The sequence below is a fragment of the Taurulus bubalis genome (genome assembly GCF_910589615.1).
Source record: "Taurulus bubalis genome assembly, chromosome: 7".
In the NCBI taxonomy this organism is placed as follows: domain Eukaryota; kingdom Metazoa; phylum Chordata; class Actinopteri; order Perciformes; family Cottidae; genus Taurulus; species Taurulus bubalis.
The window spans coordinates 19,187,454-19,209,956 of NC_136595.1; the positions used below are offsets into that span (position 1 = coordinate 19,187,454).

Sequence of the window (22,503 nt, forward strand, 5' to 3'; positions counted from 1 at the left end):
CGGTACTTTTATGGAAACGTCTCACCTCCACGCAACCAGCAGCCAGTCGAGTTGGTGCACCCGGTGGTCGCATCTCGGATTGTCCTGCGTTTCACTTCTTCTGGTTTCTGTCGAAGCCAAGGATTTTTTTCAAAAGTCAAAAAACAAGAGGACGTCAGCAAGCTAAAGAGGTAAAATGCCATGTTGTATAAATTGCGTATAAGCAGAAGAAGAGGTTTATAAAAGCTATGAATAGTCTGTTCATCATCATGTAGCAAGGTCAAAGCTATTAGTTGAACCAAAAGTTGCCATAAACAGATCATAGCCTGCATCTTAATTTAGTCATCACTATAGGCCTACAACATTTAACTATACGTTACAGCAACATGTGAGCATGTGAACACACAGGAACAGAAACACAATCATGTTGATAGGCTGTAGTCCAGTAGTTGATACAAACCACACCAATCTATCTGTATTCGTGTCAAACTCATTTCATGATATCTTGTGCCAGTCGAGTACAGAAATAGGACTTCACCACCCAAAGCTAAAGTTTGTAATTTAACTGGATTTGTTTTGTTCAGCGTGACTAACCCTAACCCCAGATGTGACAGTCAAGTTTCAGATCAGAAGATTTATGAATGAGAATTTCAATTCACAACAGAATAATTCTTACAGACAGCAGTTTGAGGTAGGTGAGGATTTGAAACAGCTGTCTGTTTGTGCTTCTGTCAGTCTCCTGACATTCACCTCCTTGTTCCTGGGTAAATTGGGAAATTATAAGATACACTGACTGTGCCACATAATTGTACATTTGCACTTTTCATTACTCCATTCAATGCTGAAATAAGCTCCCACGCAGTGGCATCATGTTGCTCTATGATCTTCATGCATGACTATCAAAGGTATTTGATGACAAAGTATTAGAGGATGAACAGCAACGCTTTTTTTTGTGTAGGATGACTAACAGTCCAAACAGCTCTGGTTCATCCAGTTGTCTCAGTCTTTGTCTGGCCATTTTGTCATGAGCCTGAAGGGCGACATGTGGGTGCCAACTTGAGCTCTGTCCAACTGCCTATCACTCTTCAGAAATAGCCATGATCACATGTCCTGGGCCCACAAGGGGGCTATAAATAGAGGGCTTCCATTGCACTCTTTCTTAACATACTGGGAAATGGAGCCGCTTTCCTTGCCTTAAACTTGCCTGTTGCACATTTAAATCCCAGCACCAGAGTATGAAAATAATGACATTACAAAAGCATTAATTAAATAAGAAAAGTAGAGGAGCTGCATGGCCTTTCAGCTGGCTGTAAACTTGTTTTATGTCCACAGTCAAAATAGAATAGTAAATAAATAGAAAAGAAGTGCATCATATGTTCCATCTTTATTGTTAAAAAGGGTGCCAAAATGAAGCCACTGTTCACTAACAAATTCAGGTGACAGACAATTATTGTTTTTGTTACATTCCGCAATGAAATAATAAACGTAATATTCCATTTATCAGCCAATGTATTTTGCAGATGCAATTATTAGAAATAGTGTCTTTTTTTTAAAGTGCCAATCAATACAATTTTGCAAGGGGCGTTGAAAAAATATACATCTGATTATTCAATGAAAATGTGATTGTTTATGTCATATGGTCAGATTCCTGTTGCACCTGTGCATAATGTGACAAGAAAGTTGACATTTGAACTGTCCTCCTTCGCTCTGCAGGTAGCATTGGAACAGAGCCTGGTGGTCAACTTGTCATTGTGGTACAAAAATGACTGAGGTGGCGCAGGTTACGGCGGTCGTCGCCCACGACATGGATGATGTCACAAATGAAAGTGAACTCAACATGAGCGATGCGGAAAACAAGGAAGAGGATACGACACACGAGGAAGATGACGTGGCGGTTGATGAAGACAACGCAGCCGAGGAGAAAAGCGAGAAGATGTCACAAACGGAAGACAAAGAGCCTTGCGACATGAACGATGAAGAAAGCAGTGAGACTGACAAGACGCGCATGAACGGTGTGAATCATGAAGAAAACACGGCCGATGAGAAAAAAGAAAGCTCGGAAGCTGTCAATGGTGTAGAAGAGGACACAGAGACAAAGGAGGATGCAGACGATGACAGAAAGGAAGGCCAGAGTATTTCTGAGGTGACACTGAAGAAAGAGGTGAGAGAGGAAATTAAAGTTCACAAGTGATGAGATCCATTTTAGTGGACGATGTGATTCTTGTCCATATGGATATTTCCCTTCACAAAAACTATTTCCCAATAACGTTATGGTCCCTCTCATTGTTAAACCACAGAGACTCCTCCGATCCAGAAAGCTGGTGGCCAGAAGCTACGTGCCAAAGCTGAAAGACAAGGGTGATGTGACGGGCAAGTTTGAGGCCATGCAGAAGGCCAGAGAGGAGCGCAGCCGGCAGAGGAACACAGACGAGCAGCAGAAGAGGAAGGAACAATACGTCAAGGAGAGAGAGTGGGGTCGCAGGAAGCAGCAGGTCAAAGACAGATAACCCCACTAATCTCCGACCGAGACCTGCATTGCATGATGAGGCATGACGGGCTGACGAGGCTGCTGGTTTGAGTGAGAATTCACTGTCTTCTATACACCACACAGTGTTTTATAGAATTAACAAATTCATACTTATCAATTTGCGTAATATTCAACTTTGGTTTGGCTTGACATCAAAAGATGTTTTGTTTTTTATAATGGTTGTAATTTTAACCCTAATAATGTGCACAAGGAACACTAAAGGACTGAACCACACTGACTCTACAACCAATGTTCCATAATTCTAAACGCATGTTGTGCAGCCAAGCATCGTTCATCTCATTGAACTTTATTTTATTTTGTATTCTACGTCCCAAATTTTACACACACCAAATATACCAAATGGGATTACAGAAAATAGTATTTAAAGTAGTGCTGTAACAATTAGTCGAATGACAGTAAATGAGCAACTCAACCTATTGTTATGCTGTAGACCTAAACCAACTGTTATTGCCATACATTATATTGTACAAGTACAGCATAATTTACATAATTTAACCCTTCTTTGGAGCAGTGGGAAGCAAACTGGCTCCTTTCCACTATTGGTCCATACTCTGTTCATTTGTCCTTGCTGGACTTGAATTGGTAACCCTGCAGTTCTCTGACCAAAGTATCAGTATCAGTTACAATTGCATTGTGGGTAATGTAGGCACCAGGGTTTGACAAGGAGAAAGAATGTGATAAGAAACAAATACTTTCCCTTGTTCTGCTGCATCAATTTTGATCCTTTTTTTTAAACTGTCCATCAGGAGTCTGACAGTTTTGTAGTGCGTTGCTAAATTATAATTTCACTTGCAACAATTTGACAACAGAGTAATCTTTTAGGCAAGGAAAAAGGGCATATTAATATTTGGTTCCAGCTTCTCAAATGTGATAATTTGCTGCATTTCTCAGTTTGATATCATTGCAAATCAGTCAGACAAAACAAGACATTTGAAGACATCACTTTGGGCTCTGTGAAATTATAATGGCCATTGTTCATTCTGGCATTTTATGGACTAATCGATAACTCAACTAATCTTAAAACAATAGACAGATTATTCAATAATAAAAATAATAATTAACTGCAGCTCTAGTACAAAATGATGCACACAACATCAATATTGTATGTAACATCAAACCAGAAGAAACAGATAAGAAAATAAACATGTGTATGATATTGGCTTCCAATGTGGAGGAAATATTTTAATGACTGAGAAGCTACAAATCAAAAGGGAATGTCAGAGATCAAGAATTATAGGTTAAGACAGCTTTTTTGCTTTGAGATCGACTGCGGTGAAATAAACACAGTGTTATGGTGTTGTGTGAGTGGATTATCAGTGATACTCAGAGGGAACCACCTCCCTGTGTACAGCCGTGCCATAGCTGGCCATGCTCGAGCATTTACGCTCATCTCCTGTCTGTGCAACAACCCCACAGCCCAATCAGAAGCCCTCCAGCAGGTCACATGACCTGGCTATTAGCAGAGATTAGGCCCGTGTTCTTGCTGGGACCAGCATGGCTCCTGAGTGGCAAAGGAGATGATCTCAGCTAAACCGTAACCTCACCACCACTCTTTATCTGCTCCGCCACAGATAAAAGAACTGCTCGCTTCCAGTGATGAGGAAGAAGAGGTGAAGCCAGCAAAGGTAGAAAAATCCTACGTCCCTAAAATCACAGGTAAGAAGTGCAAAGGGGAGGAAGAATGGGTATTCAGCAAGGGATCTGGGAGGAAGAGGAGGCTGAAGGCTTGTGTTGTGCTCTGTGAAATCCTCAGGTAGTGTGAAGGGGAAGTTTGCAGAAATGGAAAAACAAAGACAAGAGGGGGAAAAGAAGAAGATGGAAGGAGAGAGAAAGAAAAGGGAAACCCAGGACAACATGGAAAAAGCCAAAATAAAGAAAGACTTGGCTAAGAAAGCAGCTGAGGTAAGTAAACCTGGCCTGGGTCTTGGTGGGAAGTGGGACAGCTTGTCTAGATGGTGCAGTGCTACCTTATTGGTGGAAATGGGTTAGTTGTATCTGTAATCATTCAGGTAATCCTCAGCTGCCACTCGGATGAGTTATTTTAGGTCGCACAAACAGTTGGCAGAGGCTGGATATAGGTCTGAAACCACCAGTAGCATTGTTGACATGACCAGAATGTGAACTCATGGTAAATTAGTTTTTATAGCTTACCCTCTCAGACTTAAAAAAAATTATGTGCAAATCAAACAATTTGTTTTCATTAAGTATAGAACAGATACCTTGAAACCTTCTTTCTTGGGAATGGTTACATAAAGTATTATTGTGCCAGATAGCCAATTACAGGTAATTACCTGCTTTGTCTTGGCCCTAATTCTGTTCTACTGTAGTACAGTCAAACGTTAACCAAGCTGTTTATGTTCAACAGCGGGACAAAAAACGTAAACAGGACACAGTTGTAACAGTAGTGTGTTTTGTCTGTATTGTCATCAGTAATGGGGATGATACAGGCAGAGGGGTTTTCTGAGGATTTTGAGGATTAAAAACAATTGCAGAAAATATATAATCGAGAAAATAACAAAGGCCATTTTTTCGAGGGTGATTGGGCCGATGACTGATGAGCTCACTACTCTAGCAATGGTGCAGACCGCTGTGTGCAACATCAATTCTTACAAACGTATACTTCCTTTGAAAGGGTTACTCATCTACAATTATGTTAACTATAGTGCTTTTATGTGTATTTACTTCATACCTGCTTTATACAGCGAATCAATCCCCCATTTTGTTTAGCTTGCCCTTTGACTATTTTCTTTGTTGCCATTTATATGAAGAAAATTAATTACGCTTTATGCATCTTATCAGAAACGGAGCAATGTCTCAAGATTAAATGATCCTGTTAGAATAGAAGGGAAGACTGAATTGAGGATCGAGAAAACACAGCTCACTTTCAGTGCTGCCAGGTGTAGACAGCATATGACTGGCAACTGTTTCCCACACCTCCCAGTGACGAAATTAGCTCTAGACCTCCTTACTGCGACTAAATTAGACTCTGCTATCTTAAACCGACACCCAACCCCTAACCTGCTGCAAATGGCGACATTAGGCCAACAGAGTTGACCCGTATCCACCCACATGCTCCTATTCCCAGTCTGTTTGTGTGAAGGTATGCACTGAGATTGACCTGAATTTGCTTTTCCCTCTACCACTGGTTAGTTAATTGTGTCACGTCGTCGAAAAGAGCTCAAGCATGAGTGGTTGAGACAGTATTAGAACCCAGTACTTAAGTAAAAATATCCATATAACGATGTAGAAGAAACTCCATGACAAATATATGTCATGCATTTAAAAATATTGTCCGGAAATTAAAGTATCCAAGGTAAAAGTAAACATTTTGAAATTGAGTAGAAGTTCAAAGTAGCAGAGTTTAATAGAAATACTCAAGTAAAGTACAACAATCTCAAAGCAAACTTTGTGCCTTCGTCATACCTCGTATAATCCGACATTATCAAACATCTTTTAGGATGGCGATGACACAATCGAGGTCCGGGTGGTTCCATCGATGTCCTCACGACCTCCAGGCAGAATCAAGGTGAACTTTGAGGACATGGAGAAGAATCGAGAGGAGGAAGTGAAGAAGAAGGTAGAGGAGGAGAAGAAGAGACGGTACGATGAAAACAAACGCTCCTTCAGGGATGCCAAGCGGCGCTCGGTTGTTCAGGTATTTATTTGAAGAAATAAACATTATTGTTATAAGATCTTGTTTTGGGCTAATTACGACCACCTTCATGATTGTGGATCAGACTTAAACAATGCATTCTCACTCTCATTTTGGATGTAGGATGAAGAGGAGAAGCCTTCAGAGAGGGTGCTGATGAATCCTGGAAAGCTGAAGATGACATTTGAGGAGTTGGAGAAGGAGAGACAGGAGCACAGGAAGAAGCAGGCGGAGGACGAAGCAAAGCACCGCCTGCTAGACGAGAAGAAAGCTTTCGAGGAGGCCAGGCTGGGAATGGTAAACCTCTAACTTAATTTAAATGGAATGTTGAAAATTGTATTAATCTCAACATCCTTGTATCCTGATCCTGATTCCAAGAAGTGTCTTCGGGTTCCAATTACTCCACATAAACTGCCAAATATGTTATGTTGTGAAACTTGATGTTTGAGCTGTTGTTGAGCTGACCGGCACTCATGATACGTCTGTGTGTTATAATAATAATCCTTTATCAGGGAGAAGGTGAGGAGGACCCTCAGCCAGCTCAGGACGACAAGGAGGAGTTCCGACCTGGAAAACTGAGGCTGAGCTTTGAAGAGGTGGAAAGGCAGAGGGTCGAAAAAGAGCGCAAGAAAGCAGAGGAGGAGTACAAGAGACGAATGGAGGAGGAGAGAAGAGCTTTCGCTGAAGCCAGGAGGAGCATGGTCAGCATGCTTCTTATAAATAAATACAGAATTCAATATGAAAAATCTATAGAACTCAGAAAGATTTCTAAGATAATGAAAATGATCTTGCAGTGTAAACATCTCAGTTACTTAACATATCTAGTGATACTATCATTATAAGTTAAATATATATTTGATCTGAAATGGCCTTACACATTTAGGGAAATACAGTGATTCACTTTCTGGTAGGGAGTTTGATGAGAAGATTTATTCCACTGTTATATCTATACACTAAATGTAATGCAGCAGCCAGTTAGCTTAGCTTAAACACTGGAAACAGGTTGGAAACCTTTCTCGAGGTAACAAAACCAACCTTCCAACACCTATAAACGTCACTTAACTCATTAACAGAAATCAATGTAAAAAACAACAAATTAAAAGTTGTAATGGGGTTATGTAAGTATTTGTTGAATGGGAGACAGTGACATCACTTCCTACTATTTCCAGTCTTTGTGGTAAGCTAAGCTAACCGGTTGCTGGCTATAGCGTCATTTATCGTACAGATATAGGAGTTGTATGACCTCTTCATCTAACATCCCCCAGAAAGCAAATAAGCGTATTTCCCAAAATGTCAAACTATTCCTTTCGGGTAGTTTTCACCTGACCTAGCGGTCCTTAGCAGCCCTATTATCTCCAGCACACAGAGCTTACCTTGCTGTGTTCTGGCTCAGCTTGTAGATGAGGACGACGAGGTGCTGATGGCCTTACTGAATCTGGAGGGCAGTGAGCCAGGGAAGATATGTGCCAGTTTTGAGGATCTGGGACGCCAGAGAAGAGAAGAGGAGCAGAAGAAAGCGGAGGAGGATGCCAAGAAGAGATTGGAAGAGGAGAAGAGGCTCTTTGCTGAGGCCCGGAAGAGCATGGTAAGTCTACGTGACTCAGGGACCAACATATGTGTGTAGCTTCCTGATCAATAACAGAGCATGGGAGTGTTTGCTGCTCAGGCTTTAACTCAATTAAATTTATAACTCATTATAAATAAATTAGGTTAACCTATTATAAAATTACAATCAGGAAAAGTATGCATATGGAGATGAAAGAGTAAGATATTTTTACATGTTTTATGTATATTTTTCACAGATAAATAAGAAGAAACAACAGTTATTTATACTGAGCATATTCCCTATGAGCACAATGGCAAACAGGTCGAGGGATGATGATGGTGATGGGATGCATGTTGCTTGTTCTGAGTAACAATAAGAATGTCTCCTGCTTTGTGTTCACTGCAATATTTAATGTTGGGTAAGTAGACATGAAATGTGACACAATCAGTTACTTCACCACCATAGAGAAATCGTGTCCTTTGTGTGTACTTGCTTGTATAGGTACTAGATGAGGAAGGAGAGATGGTGAAGAGTGAATCTCAGGAAGCACTGCACCCCAGAAAACTGGAGATGAACTTTGAAGAGCTACTGAAAGAGAAGGAGGAAGCTGAGAGGAGACGCAAGACTGAGGAACGCAAAAATAAAATGGAGCAAGAGAAGCAGGAATTTAAACAACTCAGAGAAGAGATGGGCAAGGTCAGTTTGAGACTATGTCCATATAACTTTATCAGCCAATTATTCTTGAGAATAGAGTACTAACATACATATTGTGAATTGACACATCCTAATACAAGAACAAATGTAACTTCTTGTTTTTTATACCACGTTGTTACATTTCCATCATTTACGGTGTTCTCGCAACAATGCAAAAAAAAAGTGTCTTCTGTCTCACAGGATGAAGTGAATGAAAGCTCAGATGTTGTAAGCAAAGAGTATCAAGAACTTACCAAACTCAAGAGAACCGGCTCCATCCAGGCCAAGAACCTCAAGTCCAAATTTGAGAAGATCAAGCAACTGACTGAAGACGATATTCAGAAAAAGATCGAGACGGAGAGAGCACGGAGGAAGGCCGTTGATGATGAAATTAAAGAGAGAGAATCTGAGAGGTTCCAGGAGGCAAGCCATTTATAAATCAAGATGTTTAAATTACCAAAATATGTTGACCCTCCTGCTATATTTTTATATTAATGTATCTCGTATATTATAATTACTGTGTTTTTCAGGAGGATGGGGAAAGAGAAGCGACTCCAGTGAGGGCCGACGAGTCACCATTCAAACAGAAGGTGGATATGAAAGCCAGATTTCAACAAATGGCTAATGCCAGAGAAGAAGAGGAGAGGAGGAGGATAGAAGAGCAGAAGCTGCAGAGGATGCAGTTTGAGCAGCAAGAGATTGATGCTGCCCTTCAAAAAGTAAATATTCCATGTTCAAGACCTTTCGTTTAGGGTGGTTTTGTCCCTGGAAATAGTTTGTGATTTATTTGTCATCTGTTTGCAGAAGAAGGACGATGACGTGGAGGAAGAGGGTAGCATCATCAACGGCTCTGCAGCCTATGAAGATGAGGAGGACCATGCCAGATCCGGGGCTCCTTGGTTTAAAAAGCCCCTTAAAAATCAATCAGTGGTGGACTCGGAGCCGGTTCGGTTCACCGTTAAGATCACAGGGGAGCCCAAGCCGGAGGTGACCTGGTGGTTTGAGGGAGAGATGCTCCAGGACTGTGAGGACTATCAGTATATAGAGAGAGGGGAAACGTCCTGCCTCTACCTGCCGGAGACCTTCCCAGAGGACGAGGGAGAGTACATGTGCAAGGCTGTGAACAGCAGAGGCACAGCAGCGAGTACCTGCATCCTCACAATAGAAAGTAAGATCACCTTGGTGTGACTGCATGCCTGCACGATACCGCCTGTGTGGATTTCAACCTCTCTCCATGAAAAGGATCGCATGCTCCTAATCCTAATGAACTCAGGCAGATTTGGATAACGGCTCTTCTGTTTCTTTTTTGCAGCCTATGACTACTGATGCCCTTCCATGTTCTGGAAACTTTCCCTGTTGTCTCTCACTCCTTTTGTAAAACTTCATCCCTCATGGTATGGTCAAACAGCAGAGGGAAGAAAATAGCAGTATGCTTGGCATTCCTAAGGGAGGGATACACGACACACACAAAAATTGTTGTTTACGTTTGTAAAGCTGCACTCCCTGTAGAGTAGGATGATACTTGTGCCAAAACCAGACACCGATTCTTGTTCCCATGCCGAGGGTTATTGCTGCGAAGCCCTTACGATATTTGTGAGACCGGCAATTTTTAAGTATCATAGTACTGTATTGTAAATATCACACTTTATAGTCCATACATGGCGAACATTGTGGTTGAGGCATTGAAATGTAAACAGTAAGATATTCTCGTGTACTAATCTTAAAGAACAAGGCACACGAATATCAGTAAAACATCTTGCTTTAGTATTCTTGCTCCTCAACAGTTTTCTGTACTCTCTGCCATATTAGTAAATGGTGTTGTGATACTTGCCTGGTATTATGTCAAGGATTAGCGTCACTTCAATGAAAATCCACAGTGAAGGGTGTGTTGACAATGATGTTACAGGAACAAAACAATTTGCGTGCGCATCATGTCTTTTAATGAAACTCTTTAGGCCAAGATTAAATGTTTTTAAACTGCAGCATCTAAAAAAAGATTGATATGTTGATTTTTCATGTTTGAACCCCCCTTTTTTCGTTTTGAGTTCAATGTAATACTCTTGATACAACTGTCATATTTCAGTTGACAATAGGCAACTGGTTTATGGTTTGATAATGGACAAATACACATAGGCTAGCCTGAATATTTGTCATATATTATAAATAAAAATGTTTTAATAAAATGAACAAAAAATGTCCGACTTTTTGTGGTGACTCTTGTTGTTGCTTGGGGAAGACTTGAAAACTGCGTTATTTTTGTTGCTTTATACTATGTTCACGATGCATTTTCTTGATAAAGTCATATTTAAAAATGTATTTAAGTATTATGTGTTGCAAAGGAGTATTGGTTGTTCCACTTATAGAGCCGATAGAGTTCATACTGTATTGAACACAGGGTGCTGGGTGGGCAACCAATAGGTTACATTAGTTCACCAATTGTTACTAGTTTAATTAAAGAGTTATTTGTCCTTCAAATTAAACAAAAATAGTAATTTTCACAGGTACATAATTAATTAGAAAAATGCAAAGATATTTTACTATTTTGTTAATCATCATGAGAGCTATTAGATTCATCTTGGCAATCCAGACTCTAAATATTGCCAAACATTTAAGTATGGAGAGACTGTAGAAGTTGTGGATGTTACTCAATAACGTTTGGGAGGAAGGAAGAATCACAGAGAGTTGTAAGGAAGCGATAATTGTACTGAAAAGGAACCAATGAAGGATGCCAGTAAGCCAACAAACTGTGTACCCTTGACATCACACATCAGAGAGAGAGAGAGAGAGAGAGAGAGAGAGAGAGAGAGAGAGAGAGAGAGATTTAAATGTTGTGATTGTGAGAAACGGGAGGAAAAAAAAAACTACCATACTTATATTTAGAATAGGACACAGTAATCTGAACAGCACATTTCACATTATATCGAAGCATCCAACCGGTTTGTGTGACCATAAAGGTCGCAGAAACGGTAGGGCAGGAGTACAGAACATCCTGCAGAGTGGAACGTTAAGGATACATTTAAACACCAAAGAAGAAGAAGAGCCGCTTGCCCATCGCCATGGTAATGCACATCGCCGAACAACAGATAAAAACACACTTATTATAACTTTATAACTCACACCGGTCTCTCACATAGATGGGCCGTCTCCGAAAGGTTCAGGTCGAGGCGCATCGCACCCCGCAGCCGTGTTGCGGCTCACCGGACCGTTAGCTAAACGAGCCGCGTCTCGTCGGTTATCTTTGGCACAAGAAAGGCTGACACGCTCCCACCACCATGGCCGTGTCAGTGGAAGAGGCGTCTTCGTCCATTGTCCGCGAATACCTGAGTCGGAAGGTAAGTTGCGCTCACGTGAGCTAACTTAGTTAGTGAGTGAACGGGGCTGAGTGCTAAGCTAGCGTTAGCCCCCAGTCCAGCAGTGGGGACGTTGGTTTAGCTCCACGTTAGCTCAGGTGTTACGATGACGTCTGTGACTCTGCACCTGCTGTGCCACCAACAGCAGAGAGTCCACTCTGAAACACGGTGAAACATGTGTGACTCTGTTCAGGAAGAACTGTGGTCACAATGTCGTAGCTCGCTGCTAACGTTAAGTGGTAAACAATTCCCCCCACTAAAAACACGACCATGTTAAAACACTTGCGGTGTTGCAGAATACGATGTAACACGCTCTCGATACGCAGGGACTCAGGAGGACGATCGCTTGTATGGATGAAGAACTTCCGCGCACAGAATCCAGTGTCAACAACAGATCACATCTGAGGCAGATCCTCAACATGGAGGATCTCTATGAAAAGAATAAAGTAAGTCGTGCAGCTGGAGGCTGGCTGCTGTGCAATGGGATGACATTTATAAATAAGTTGCTGACCTCTCTGTCTTTGCAGGCTCAGCTCTCCCCTCTGAAAACATTACTGGAGATCATTGTAAAGCAACACGTCGGGGGCCTTAAGAATGACCAGACCACCGTCAGTAAAAGTGATCCCCTGCAGTCCGCTCGCACTGCAAACTTGATTTCTAATTCTCCTGCAGTTACAGCAACAGTGATGAGTGACACAAAGACCGAGGACCGCACAGCTTTTGTAGTCAGCAGCAAACACACCAAGTTAAGGTATTTCTCAAGTGTGCTTTTTGATACAGTATTTTGTGCTGTTTTGACTTTTTGGAAGTTGGTTTGAACATCTATATGATTTCTCTCTCACACAGGTCTGATATAGAAAAGATCTGCACGTCTCAACCTAATACATCAGTATTGCCTGAGACAGATAGACTGTCCAGTCAAAATAAATGTTTCTGGTCCCATGACTCAGAAGATCATAAACGCCAGCCACTGATGGCTTCCCTCCAGGACACCGAGAGCTTCATCAGAAGAGAACCAGAAAAAAAGACTTCCACCACTGAGAGCACCCAAAGGAGCAGAATTAATCGAATTAGACGTGGCGTGATTGCTGGACCAATAGCTAGCCCACTTCAGGTACTAGACTACTGATGGAGCTCTAAAAAATGTATTTATTCATTATATTACTCACATTCATCATACTGTGTTCCATTACTGATGTTTTTCCTTTCAGGAATCAAACAAAAAAAGGCTGAATCGAAGGCTAGAAGGGACCCAGCAGCTGCTCAGAAGAGAAGAAGAAAACAAGCAGTCTCGGGATGGACTTTTATTGACTGGCGTACATCAAAAAAGCTCAGAGAGCGGCTTGACTGAAATCAATTCAGCTGACTGCTTAGGAGGGCAATGGGAGTCGTGGAGTGCACCAGACAGCTTTGAAAAAGTGCAACAAGACATACGGACAACTACAAAGTAAATAGCTTTAAGCTAATTATACTTTATCTGTGTCAAACTCATGGATGTATACTGTTGAAATAATGTGCTACAGAGTTTTATTCATAAGTTTATGTACATTGTGTCTGTTTCTTAGAGTAAAGTCTTTGACCAGGCCAAATGTGGCTGATTTGAATGTGGCTGAGATGGTTTTAGGTGAGTATGTAGAAAAAAAGGCTGCATCAATTGGCTTTGCCTTTTTAAAAAGAAAAAAAACGTGTTCTTGTATTTGACAAAGGTGGTGGTTTATTAATCAATTTCCAGATGACATCGATGATGATGAGGATCTGCGAGAACTCTCCAAAGTGTCCTTTCAGAGAACCGTCGCAGAGCGCAGCTTTGCAGGCGGGCCGATGGACCAACACACTGCCGTGGTTGGTGGTTTACACCAGTGCGCCTTTAGTTGCTTTATGCTATCTGTGGTTGCCATTGATTTCCTGTTTGTTTTCTGTTCTTGTTTTACTCCAGGAATTGAAAGTGATTCTTCTTGGTTCCAGCCTAAATTGTTTCAATGTTGAGTGGAGGAATCAAGGTTTTACATTCTCAGAAACGCAGGACCTGAGATATGGAATTGTGCAGAAAAAGGTTGTCATTACTGTGCACTCCTCCTAAGATTCTGTAATGCATTCACTTCATAAGCTTTATTGAGGATATCATGTACTGTGTATTTGTTTTCTAGGGTGGTCCATGTGGAGTTCTGGCATCCATCCAAGCCTTTGTTCTAAAGAAACTGCTATTTGAAACCGTTGAAAGCAGCAACACAGGCCTTCAGTACGTTACCCTTCAGTTCAGAGCTTTGAGCCATCATGTTAACCACTGACTGCCCTATTGTAATCCCTTGGATGTCTTTTACAGCCATTAATTCACATCAAGACATGCTTTGTAGCCACTGTTAAGTATTGACCTGTGCATTTGGTATTAACTGTATTATTACACCACACGACTCAACTGCCACTTTGTTCTCAGGAGGTTAAGACCTTCCAGCACAACCAGAAGAAAGTGTTTGGTTTTAGCGGCGGCTGAAATACTGTGGAGGGCTGGTGAGGAAAAACAAGCCATAATTGCAATGTAAGATCATACTTTCATCCACTAAATCCTCTCAATCCGGCCCAATACACACAACCTCTTACTAGTACTAAAGGAGGTTGAATGCATGTGAATACCTGATTTATCTGTTCACCCTGAGAAGCCAAAGTTCAATTCAAATCAAACCCATTGATTTCAGAAATTCTTTTTCAGATGAAGCATCGATTTAAACTATTTGGCTGCTTTTTCTTTTTCTTTTACCTCTGTTTCTTTTAACAGAAATTCCGGGAGAAATCATTTCACCCCAACTGGACACTACAAATCTAAAGGAGTGCTTGAAAAGGTATAGAGATGGCACATGCATATTTTCTGGCAAGGTGGGCAGTGAAGTTACACTTTACTACCCGCTTTACACAGTTGGATTTACCAGCATATAGATGAGTTATTTAATTTTTTTATATCTCAAGTATTTTCTAACTACATCAGACAAACATTCTTCAACAGTATTTTATTGAGCCGTTTTTTATGGGGTTGAAGTTGTGGAATATTACTCTGTTTAAAATATTATTGTAGGAGATTCGTAGCCATATTTGGATTTTCTAATCACATTTTGTTTTAGATAACATGTTTCACAGTGGATAACGTCAAAGACCTGCAGTTGCTTCTGGAGCGGCATATCGATCAGGCCAGAAACTTAATATTGACTTCATTAGTTTAATTTTGCCTGTCAAATGTACAATACAGTGCCAACCTTTTTGCTTTAATCTGTTGTTCCACAGTTTGAGACCGGGGTGTTGGGATGCATACTACTTACCATATCTGCAATTCTCTCTCGATCCATTGAAAAGTATGTTGTTGTTTTGTAGCTCAATGACTGAACTAGATGTGCTGTGTAAAAATCACTATTAGCGAGATGATGAAACCTCACTCTTATTGGTCTTTCTCTTTCTTCTGTCTTTAGAGTAAGGCACGATATGGACGTGCCCACCAACACACTCATCGGAGCCCACGGCTATTGCACTCAGGTTTGTCATGAAACTAGACATTGCAGGCTAAATAGCTTCAGATCACTTGTTATTGTGTTTGTTTGTGATTTTAGAATCACACATTTTAATGAATAATGGAAGTGCGGGAATCGGTATTGATGGCATTGGTTGAGGGACATAAGTGCATGCAGGACTTGGAGTAGGTTGTACAATAAAGGGATCTCAGTGTAAAACACAAAACAAGAGTACGAGTAGCAATACTACTTAATGTTACTGCTGTATACACTAAACATATTCTGGTTTCTAAGATTGCTTCTTCTTTTTTTGTGTCCACCAGGAGCTGGTCAACCTGTTGCTCTGTGGCAGAGCAGTTTCTAATGTCTTCGACAATGACATAGAGTTGGACTCGGGCAATGGCAACATGACTCTACTGAAGGGAGTCAAAGGTCACTGTGACGTTGGCCTGTTGTCCTTGTTTGAACACTATAACATCTGTAAGGTGAGTAACATTGTTGGCTGTGACTCTGCTCACTCGGTGATGAAGAAAGCTTAGATGAGAAATGGAGCAAACTTGACAAGCCTTAGTTGTCCTTTTCTTTGAGATGTACATTTAAGACAACAACAATTCGGAATTCAGAGAAGATTGGGATACAGCGTGTTCAGAGAAATTGCTATAGAATGAAAACACAACCGCAGGGGGCATTCTTTGCTGTGATTATGGGCTCATCTGTGCTACCCATAATGACATGAAAGAATGTTCTTTAGACTATTGTGGGATTTATATGATAGTCAACAACACATACACTGCCTGAACATGTTTATTAAAACAACATCCCCCACACAAGAGAAGGATAACTGGAGAAAATGGGGAGTAACAGGCTCTGTTGTTATCAAGCTGTAGCATAGCAACAAATCACATTAACTGTGAAGTGTAATGTTTACCAGAAGCAGAAGTTGAGAGGAAGTAGAGCTATGAACCTCCCTCTCGCTTTGGAATGATATTTATCTGCTTGACGTTGTCTCCTCGCTATATTTGTGGGGTTTTCTTTGCCACATGCTTTCCATCTGGCTCCTGGTTGCTGCGTTTTTATAGCGTTTGACCCCAGAAACGTCCCAAAAGCACAGAAAAATGAGGAGAAAAAAGAAAATACAGGCGGTGGGCGGCCTCTCTGCAGATACAGACACCGCCACACACTTGATGACTGAGAGGGATTACTACAATGTACTGTCTATACAATGTTTTAAGAAAATCCTTCTCAAAGACCATGCAAAAAAAGAAATGCTAAATATTGTTCACAAGTTTTCTAAACATTATTAATATACACAGTAAATACACAAAACATGTATTATTCCAAACAAAATCCTGTCACCCTGGTAAACTGTGACTATATTGGCATGCACAAATACCATGACAGTTTAGATTTTACTCCTTGAGATTTACCACTTTATCACTCACGGGTCCTGGTATTTAATAGGTTACTTTGCTCTTTTGGGTTGTCCTCTCTCTCAGGTAGGAGCTTACCTGAAGACTCCCCGGTACCCCATTTGGGTGGTCTGCAGTGAAAGCCACTTCAGCGTGCTGTTTGGCCTGCAGAGGGAGCTGTTGACCAATCAGGGCCAATGTCTGGAGTTTGAACTCTACTATTACGATGGACTGGCCAATCAACAGGAGGAGATCCGCCTCACTGTCTGTATGTAACATCATTTATTCTGCAGTGCACGTGTCCTTTTCTTTTCTGGTGGTGGGTTATGTTTCTTGTCATCCTCTCATGCCAGTGAATGACCATTCAGAAAAATGTGCATTAGGGTTTAGTTTCTGTGATTATAATTTAATCTTGTTTACCTGCAATCTAAATGATCTGCGTCCTTCTCTTATTGATGCTTAAGTAGAGTTTAGATATTTTGCTGGTGCCTTAATTAAATATCTTCACTAAAATGGTTAAATATAAGTCTGTGCCTTTTTAGCTGTTGGCGAATCAGCCCTGAACCATCATGATGTCGACACAGATCTCATTCCTCCCCTGGAGCACTGTATCCGAACGAGGTAACCATGTTTTGGTATTTCAAAAACACAGACCAACACCCACATGCACAGTAATGTCTGAAGATCCTATACACAACCACAAAATGGGTTGCAGTTTAAATTCCTTGCATACTTTTAAATACAGTTTGAAGATGTAAATAATCATTTAGTCAGCTTTAAATGCCTTAAACTGTTTGTTTTTGTTTCAGGTGGAAAGATGCCTTTGTCAATTGGAATGACACAGAGCCTATTCTCTGACCACATGGGTTGATGTTATTTTAACTATGGAATATTACATTTGAATCGCCAATAAACATTACATATATATTCTTCATAGACAACATATACTATTTACCCATATACCCATAATAGAGTTTTTCTCTTGTTAGTGAGACACAGTGTTGTTCTGCCAATTGTTTACATGACATAATAGCATCACACTCTATGTACAGCTGGAAGGGTTTGGGCCCAAACTGGGATATAGAATGTCATATCAGCCATAAAGTGTCATGCTGTAACTTTTTCTTAACATGTACAAGTTTGGAGGGAAATATACTTTTGTTGCTGATGAAATGTAAATTGCTGCAAGATGCAGTATTGACCACAGTGGCCTTTTACTCAATTTGTGTTACAGAAAGATATAACAGATTGTAACTAAATTAATGAGTTCCCTTGTGATAGACTGGTGTGTGTGTTTGGCAAAGAGAGTGATTGTTAAGATAGACCTCATGTGGAACGGAAAATAGTCAAATTAAGATGTATTTATATCTCGCCAAATCATAATAAAGTCACATTACACTTTTCATGTACTGTCGCAGGTCTCGATTGTATTCTTTATTTCAAAGTTAAAGAAAGTTATTCACACCTCGGCTGGGTTCAATTATGTCTTTTTTGTTTTTGTGCTGCTTTTACTGCCAATCAAATAGAGAAAATATTGAGAAGCTACTGTTGTGTAACTTCAGTATTTTTCCCACGTTTTTGTGTCTGTGGGCTATAGGCACACTTTATGTTTTGTTTGTTTAATTGGCCCAGTATTGAGGGAGAACGCTGCAACTGGCAGCCGCAAAACAAGCTGCGAGGGAAAGTGAGCTGTGTCAATGCAATGTTAGTGTTTTTTCCAAAAGTCTTGAGTCGGCCCTGCTAGAAACATCACTGCTTGTATGTATGTATGTATGTATGTATGTATGTATGCATGCGTTTTTTATTCAGTCAATCATTACATACAATACAATGAGTAAAGCCACAATCTAATATACAAAACAGAAAGACTGAAAAGGTATAGGTAGAAGCATAATGCTTACATATTCCTATCCTAAATTCTTATCAATTAAATCAGATAATTAATTCAATATGCTTGTTGGTACGCATGTACGACTACATTTCACGTTCATGAAGAAAAACACCCCTTTATGCATTTGAGGAACTCTTTAATAGTTGAACATTTATGTAAATCGTACTCATTTTCCCAGATAAAGAAACAAACTCTAAACTAATTGTGAATTAACTCAACTGTGTCACATGTCAGGGTGAAAATATAAATTCAGCTGAAAGATGCCTTGCAGTTAATGGTGCATTTAGTCTTTTTACCATGGCAGGCGTCAGAGCACACACATTGTGGGGCATGCGGAGTGGGTGGCAGGGAGACCTGTGCCAACACCTCCAGCACACGGGATCAAAGACCCTTCAGCTGGCACACAGACAGCTGCATCAATTTCCACTTCCCATCAAACTGTCTTGTGCAAATTGGACCCGAGTCCACATAATATCTTGGAAATGCACAATGTTGGGGGGGTCAACACATACAAAACCTCTAGGCAGCAACACACAATGAAACAACAGAAGCTGCTTTCTTTATTACATCTGTCAAGTCAATAATATCCACGACATTTCCATTTTGGAGCGATGAAAACGCTGGAAGAGCTCTAACGATTACAATTCATTCATCTTTCAACTGTCAAATTCCTAATGGAAGCTGTATTATCTGAATGTATATCATTGGTGACTCATGTAGGGATTCATGCATTCAAAAAAAGACATAGGAAGAGCTATGAATTAATCATGAGACATGGAGCGAATCAATGAGCCCATGACAACAATTTTACAGCCATCAAGACTACTGCAATCACTATAAATAAGGTGGCTTGTTGAATGAGGCTTTGGGGTCTAAATTGGATTAAAGTGTTTACTTTTGCCACACAATTCTTGTGCGGATGGGGGGAGGGTTGACATACGTCATAAGGGAGCCATGTTTAGGTGTTAGGTTATATGCTATAGCCATAATCTACCCTGAATAGTACAATTTAATATTTTAGTAAGTGCCAAAGGGCTAATCAAATTACAAATGTGTGTATGATTGCAAGGTCAATTAAAGCAAGGAATCAGGACAATCCATTTACTTGGAGAGCTGGTGTCAACTCAGAACTGGGTTTTTGCTTAAAAAGGTCCAAAGTCTGCTGCAAGTCTGGTGTCAGTCCAAATCACAGCGAAGGGATACAAGGCTAACCTGTAACTGTGTCTCTTACCCTGTGTTTCAAAGCACAGGGAAAGTTGGAGGCGACTAGCTCGTAGTTAAAACATTGAGGTGTGTGTTCGCTCTGCGGCTGAGCTTTGGTGCATCCGGGTGTAGTCTGACAGGAAACAAATGGCCCAGCTTTGGTCTCTATTTACTATTTATCGCACCAGCATTTCTCTGCGGTATCGGAGGAGGGATTTGGTGCTTGTGTGTAATTGTGTTAGAGTCCTCCCACATGCTGTCCCCGGTGCATCTTCTGTCTCCTCTCCTAATCTATGCTGTTTGTCTCCAGATAAATGATATCCTCCTCAGATTAGGATCCGGTGTCCCTGCCTTGCCCACCTGGAGGGGACGGGATCCCCAGGGCATCCCTGTGAGGTGGAAGCTGTATTTTTAGCTTCCTAATCCTTTTATTGCTCAAGCAGAAAACACCACCCGCTTCCATTAATTGTCCGAGGTAATCATGATACATAAAGCCAGAGAGGAAGTGCTGTTTTTTGCAGGTTTGACAATATTCAGGAATTTGGGCTGTTCTGGTCCTAAAGAGGCTAGGATTTCTGGAAGAAAGGCAATAGTCTGGTTTATGGCCCTTCAGAACAGGACATCTCATATCAAGTTGGAAACCCTGCATGGATTGAGGTTTGCAGATCTAAAGAAAATAAGTTCACAGCCTTTAGAAATGACCACTTCCTCAAAAACCTTTTTAATGATCTCACAACAAGCCACATTTTGTTGAATAACGCACGGTCAGATTTAATAAACTGTTCCTGCTTAGTCTGTAGAGACATGCTGGCGTGAGAACTGAGCTGTTCTAATCTTTGGTTGAGCGGATGTTTCCTTCAGTCTGTCAGCATTCCTGTGTGCGTGTGGCTCGATATTTATTCCACTACCCTAAAAACAATCACTGTAACTATTCCCCGGGGACATGTCTCACCACAAGATGATACAGCATGACAAGAAGAATAATGTTAGATCCTGTTTATTGTGACAGGACTATATAGCACCGTGTTAATGTAAGAGTAAACTCCCTGCAGAAATGCACAATGATCAACAAGCGTTGCATTTTTTGTGTGTCTCTTTTCAAATTCCCATACGTATTGTTTGCTGACACTTTCCTTGTCTGGAACGAAAACAAGTCCAGTTGGACATTATGTTCGCCACATATTACTCAAACATGTCACAAGTGGTCTTAGTCTTGATGTCAGTTATATCAGCACACTTCATTTACTGGATTATGTTGGTCTGGGTTTGCTTGAAATAGTTGAGCCTTCAAAATGGCATTTGTCAACAAGAAACTCTTGTCAAAGCAATTTTGAAAAGTCAAAAAGAGCATCTCAAAAAGGAAACTGATTACCCACTTACATGTAAATGTGATTGATAATTTGATCTCAAAAGAAGACTACTAATGTTTGAATTGCATTGCACGTTTAAGGAGTCTGTTCAGCTTTTGCTGAGCTCATCCAAAGTACTGTATTTGGTTCCATGGACCTTGAATTGCTCAACATCCAGTTGAGTCCCATAGTCCCAGAAATAAATGAAAGCTTTGGTTAACTGCCCTTATCGTTGCAAAAGACCCCCCAAAGAGGGAATATAGCAATGGAAAAATCATTTTAGAGGAGCAGGGACAGAGAAGGCTGCATCAGTAAGGTGCTGAAAAAGATGAGAGAAATTGTCGAGCCAGAATGTGAGGAAAACGTTTTAATCAGTGCTATTTAAATGACACTGAGTGGAGGACAAGACAGAGTCCAGGATAAATCCTCTTTTCCCTCATTCCTCTCATCTCCAATAATACAACACATGCTTTGCTTCAATATTCTTTATTGTTCAATACTGGAGTGCATAATCACCACTGTTGTCATTCCATATGTTTTCATTGTCAGCAATCACTCAAGTGCCAAATAAAATGTAATGAAGACAACGCAGAAGCTTGACAGATCTTTCAGCCCAGTTTCAGAATATAATATCGGCATAATAGTGGAAAAGGAATTCATATATGAGAACAAAACAAAAACATCCTCTCCATCAGATATGACTTTTATAAACAAAATAATCAGATTTTGAAAGATTGTGAAGTTTTACATACATACTTTCAATAAATAGGTGTATTTAATATTAATTTGATGATTCATACAGGTACATGAAAATAAAAAGCACATCGATTTAAAAAGCAACAATGTCCATCAGCATTTTCAAAAATGACAAGAACAACAAAAAATAGAAACGCTTTAAACACAACAATGCTCATATGACTGCTGTGGATTGGAAGGCACTTCCTTGGCAACACATTGGACCTGAAATGAAATAAGAAAAAAAGACTTGATAAGAGTTAAACATATTGTGTTTCTAGTAATGGTAAAGACACATCTTGACATCTTCACCTTTCTGAGAAAGTTGTGTTGTGTCAGAGAGTTATTACGGTTCGGTCATTACTGGCATCTCTCCATGTTATGTCTGTTATCAGGATGACTAAATAATGAAATAATGAATCATGCTTTCAAAAGCCCCTTGATTGTGATATACATTTGTCAGATTTCTCAGAACAGGACCTTATCTGATTCACTTCAGAAACTGAATACCTGAGAATGTGTCAGCCTCCTTATTTTTATAATCACCAGAAGTGGTCCTATACCACGAAAAATTCAAATTAACCTAAATGGACACTTGTAGAGGACCTCTCTTGCAGCAATCACTCACCAGAGACCTAATTGCGTTCACTGAGA

The 22,503-nt window shown here is 40.5% G+C and overlaps 2 protein-coding genes across 3 annotated transcripts; both read left to right on the top strand.

Moving 5' to 3' along the window:
* Positions 1-45: 45 nt before the first annotated feature.
* On the top strand, positions 46-10,616 carry nexn (nexilin (F actin binding protein); the record flags this gene model as incomplete). Of its 2 annotated transcripts, XM_079221340.1 has the most annotated exons (14): positions 46-170; positions 1,693-2,140; positions 2,277-2,471; positions 4,099-4,183; positions 4,281-4,429; positions 5,985-6,182; positions 6,303-6,476; positions 6,692-6,880; positions 7,573-7,764; positions 8,227-8,421; positions 8,620-8,841; positions 8,949-9,137; positions 9,223-9,586; positions 9,731-10,616. In XM_079221340.1, exons 2-14 carry the CDS (start codon positions 1,742-1,744, stop codon positions 9,742-9,744), a joined length of 2,565 nt encoding a protein of 854 aa, XP_079077466.1. In that variant the 5' UTR covers positions 46-170; positions 1,693-1,741. The 2 variants fall into 2 exon arrangements, with proteins under 2 accessions (XP_079077466.1, XP_079077465.1); XM_079221339.1 differs by lacking the exon at positions 9,731-10,616 and having other exon boundaries at positions 9,223-9,606.
* A 776-nt stretch (positions 10,617-11,392) lies between these two features.
* Positions 11,393-18,038, top strand: mindy4 (MINDY lysine 48 deubiquitinase 4). Its single transcript, XM_079220781.1, has 19 exons — positions 11,393-11,477; positions 11,553-11,750; positions 12,095-12,214; positions 12,296-12,519; positions 12,615-12,882; positions 12,980-13,215; positions 13,334-13,392; positions 13,501-13,610; positions 13,705-13,821; positions 13,916-14,007; positions 14,203-14,304; positions 14,542-14,605; positions 14,882-14,947; positions 15,042-15,109; positions 15,224-15,287; positions 15,586-15,747; positions 16,759-16,939; positions 17,214-17,292; positions 17,481-18,038. The coding sequence occupies exons 2-19, from the start codon at positions 11,691-11,693 to the stop codon at positions 17,527-17,529; spliced, it is 2,121 nt and encodes a 706-aa protein (XP_079076907.1). The 5' UTR covers positions 11,393-11,477; positions 11,553-11,690; the 3' UTR covers positions 17,530-18,038.
* The last annotated feature ends 4,465 nt before the right edge of the window (positions 18,039-22,503 follow it).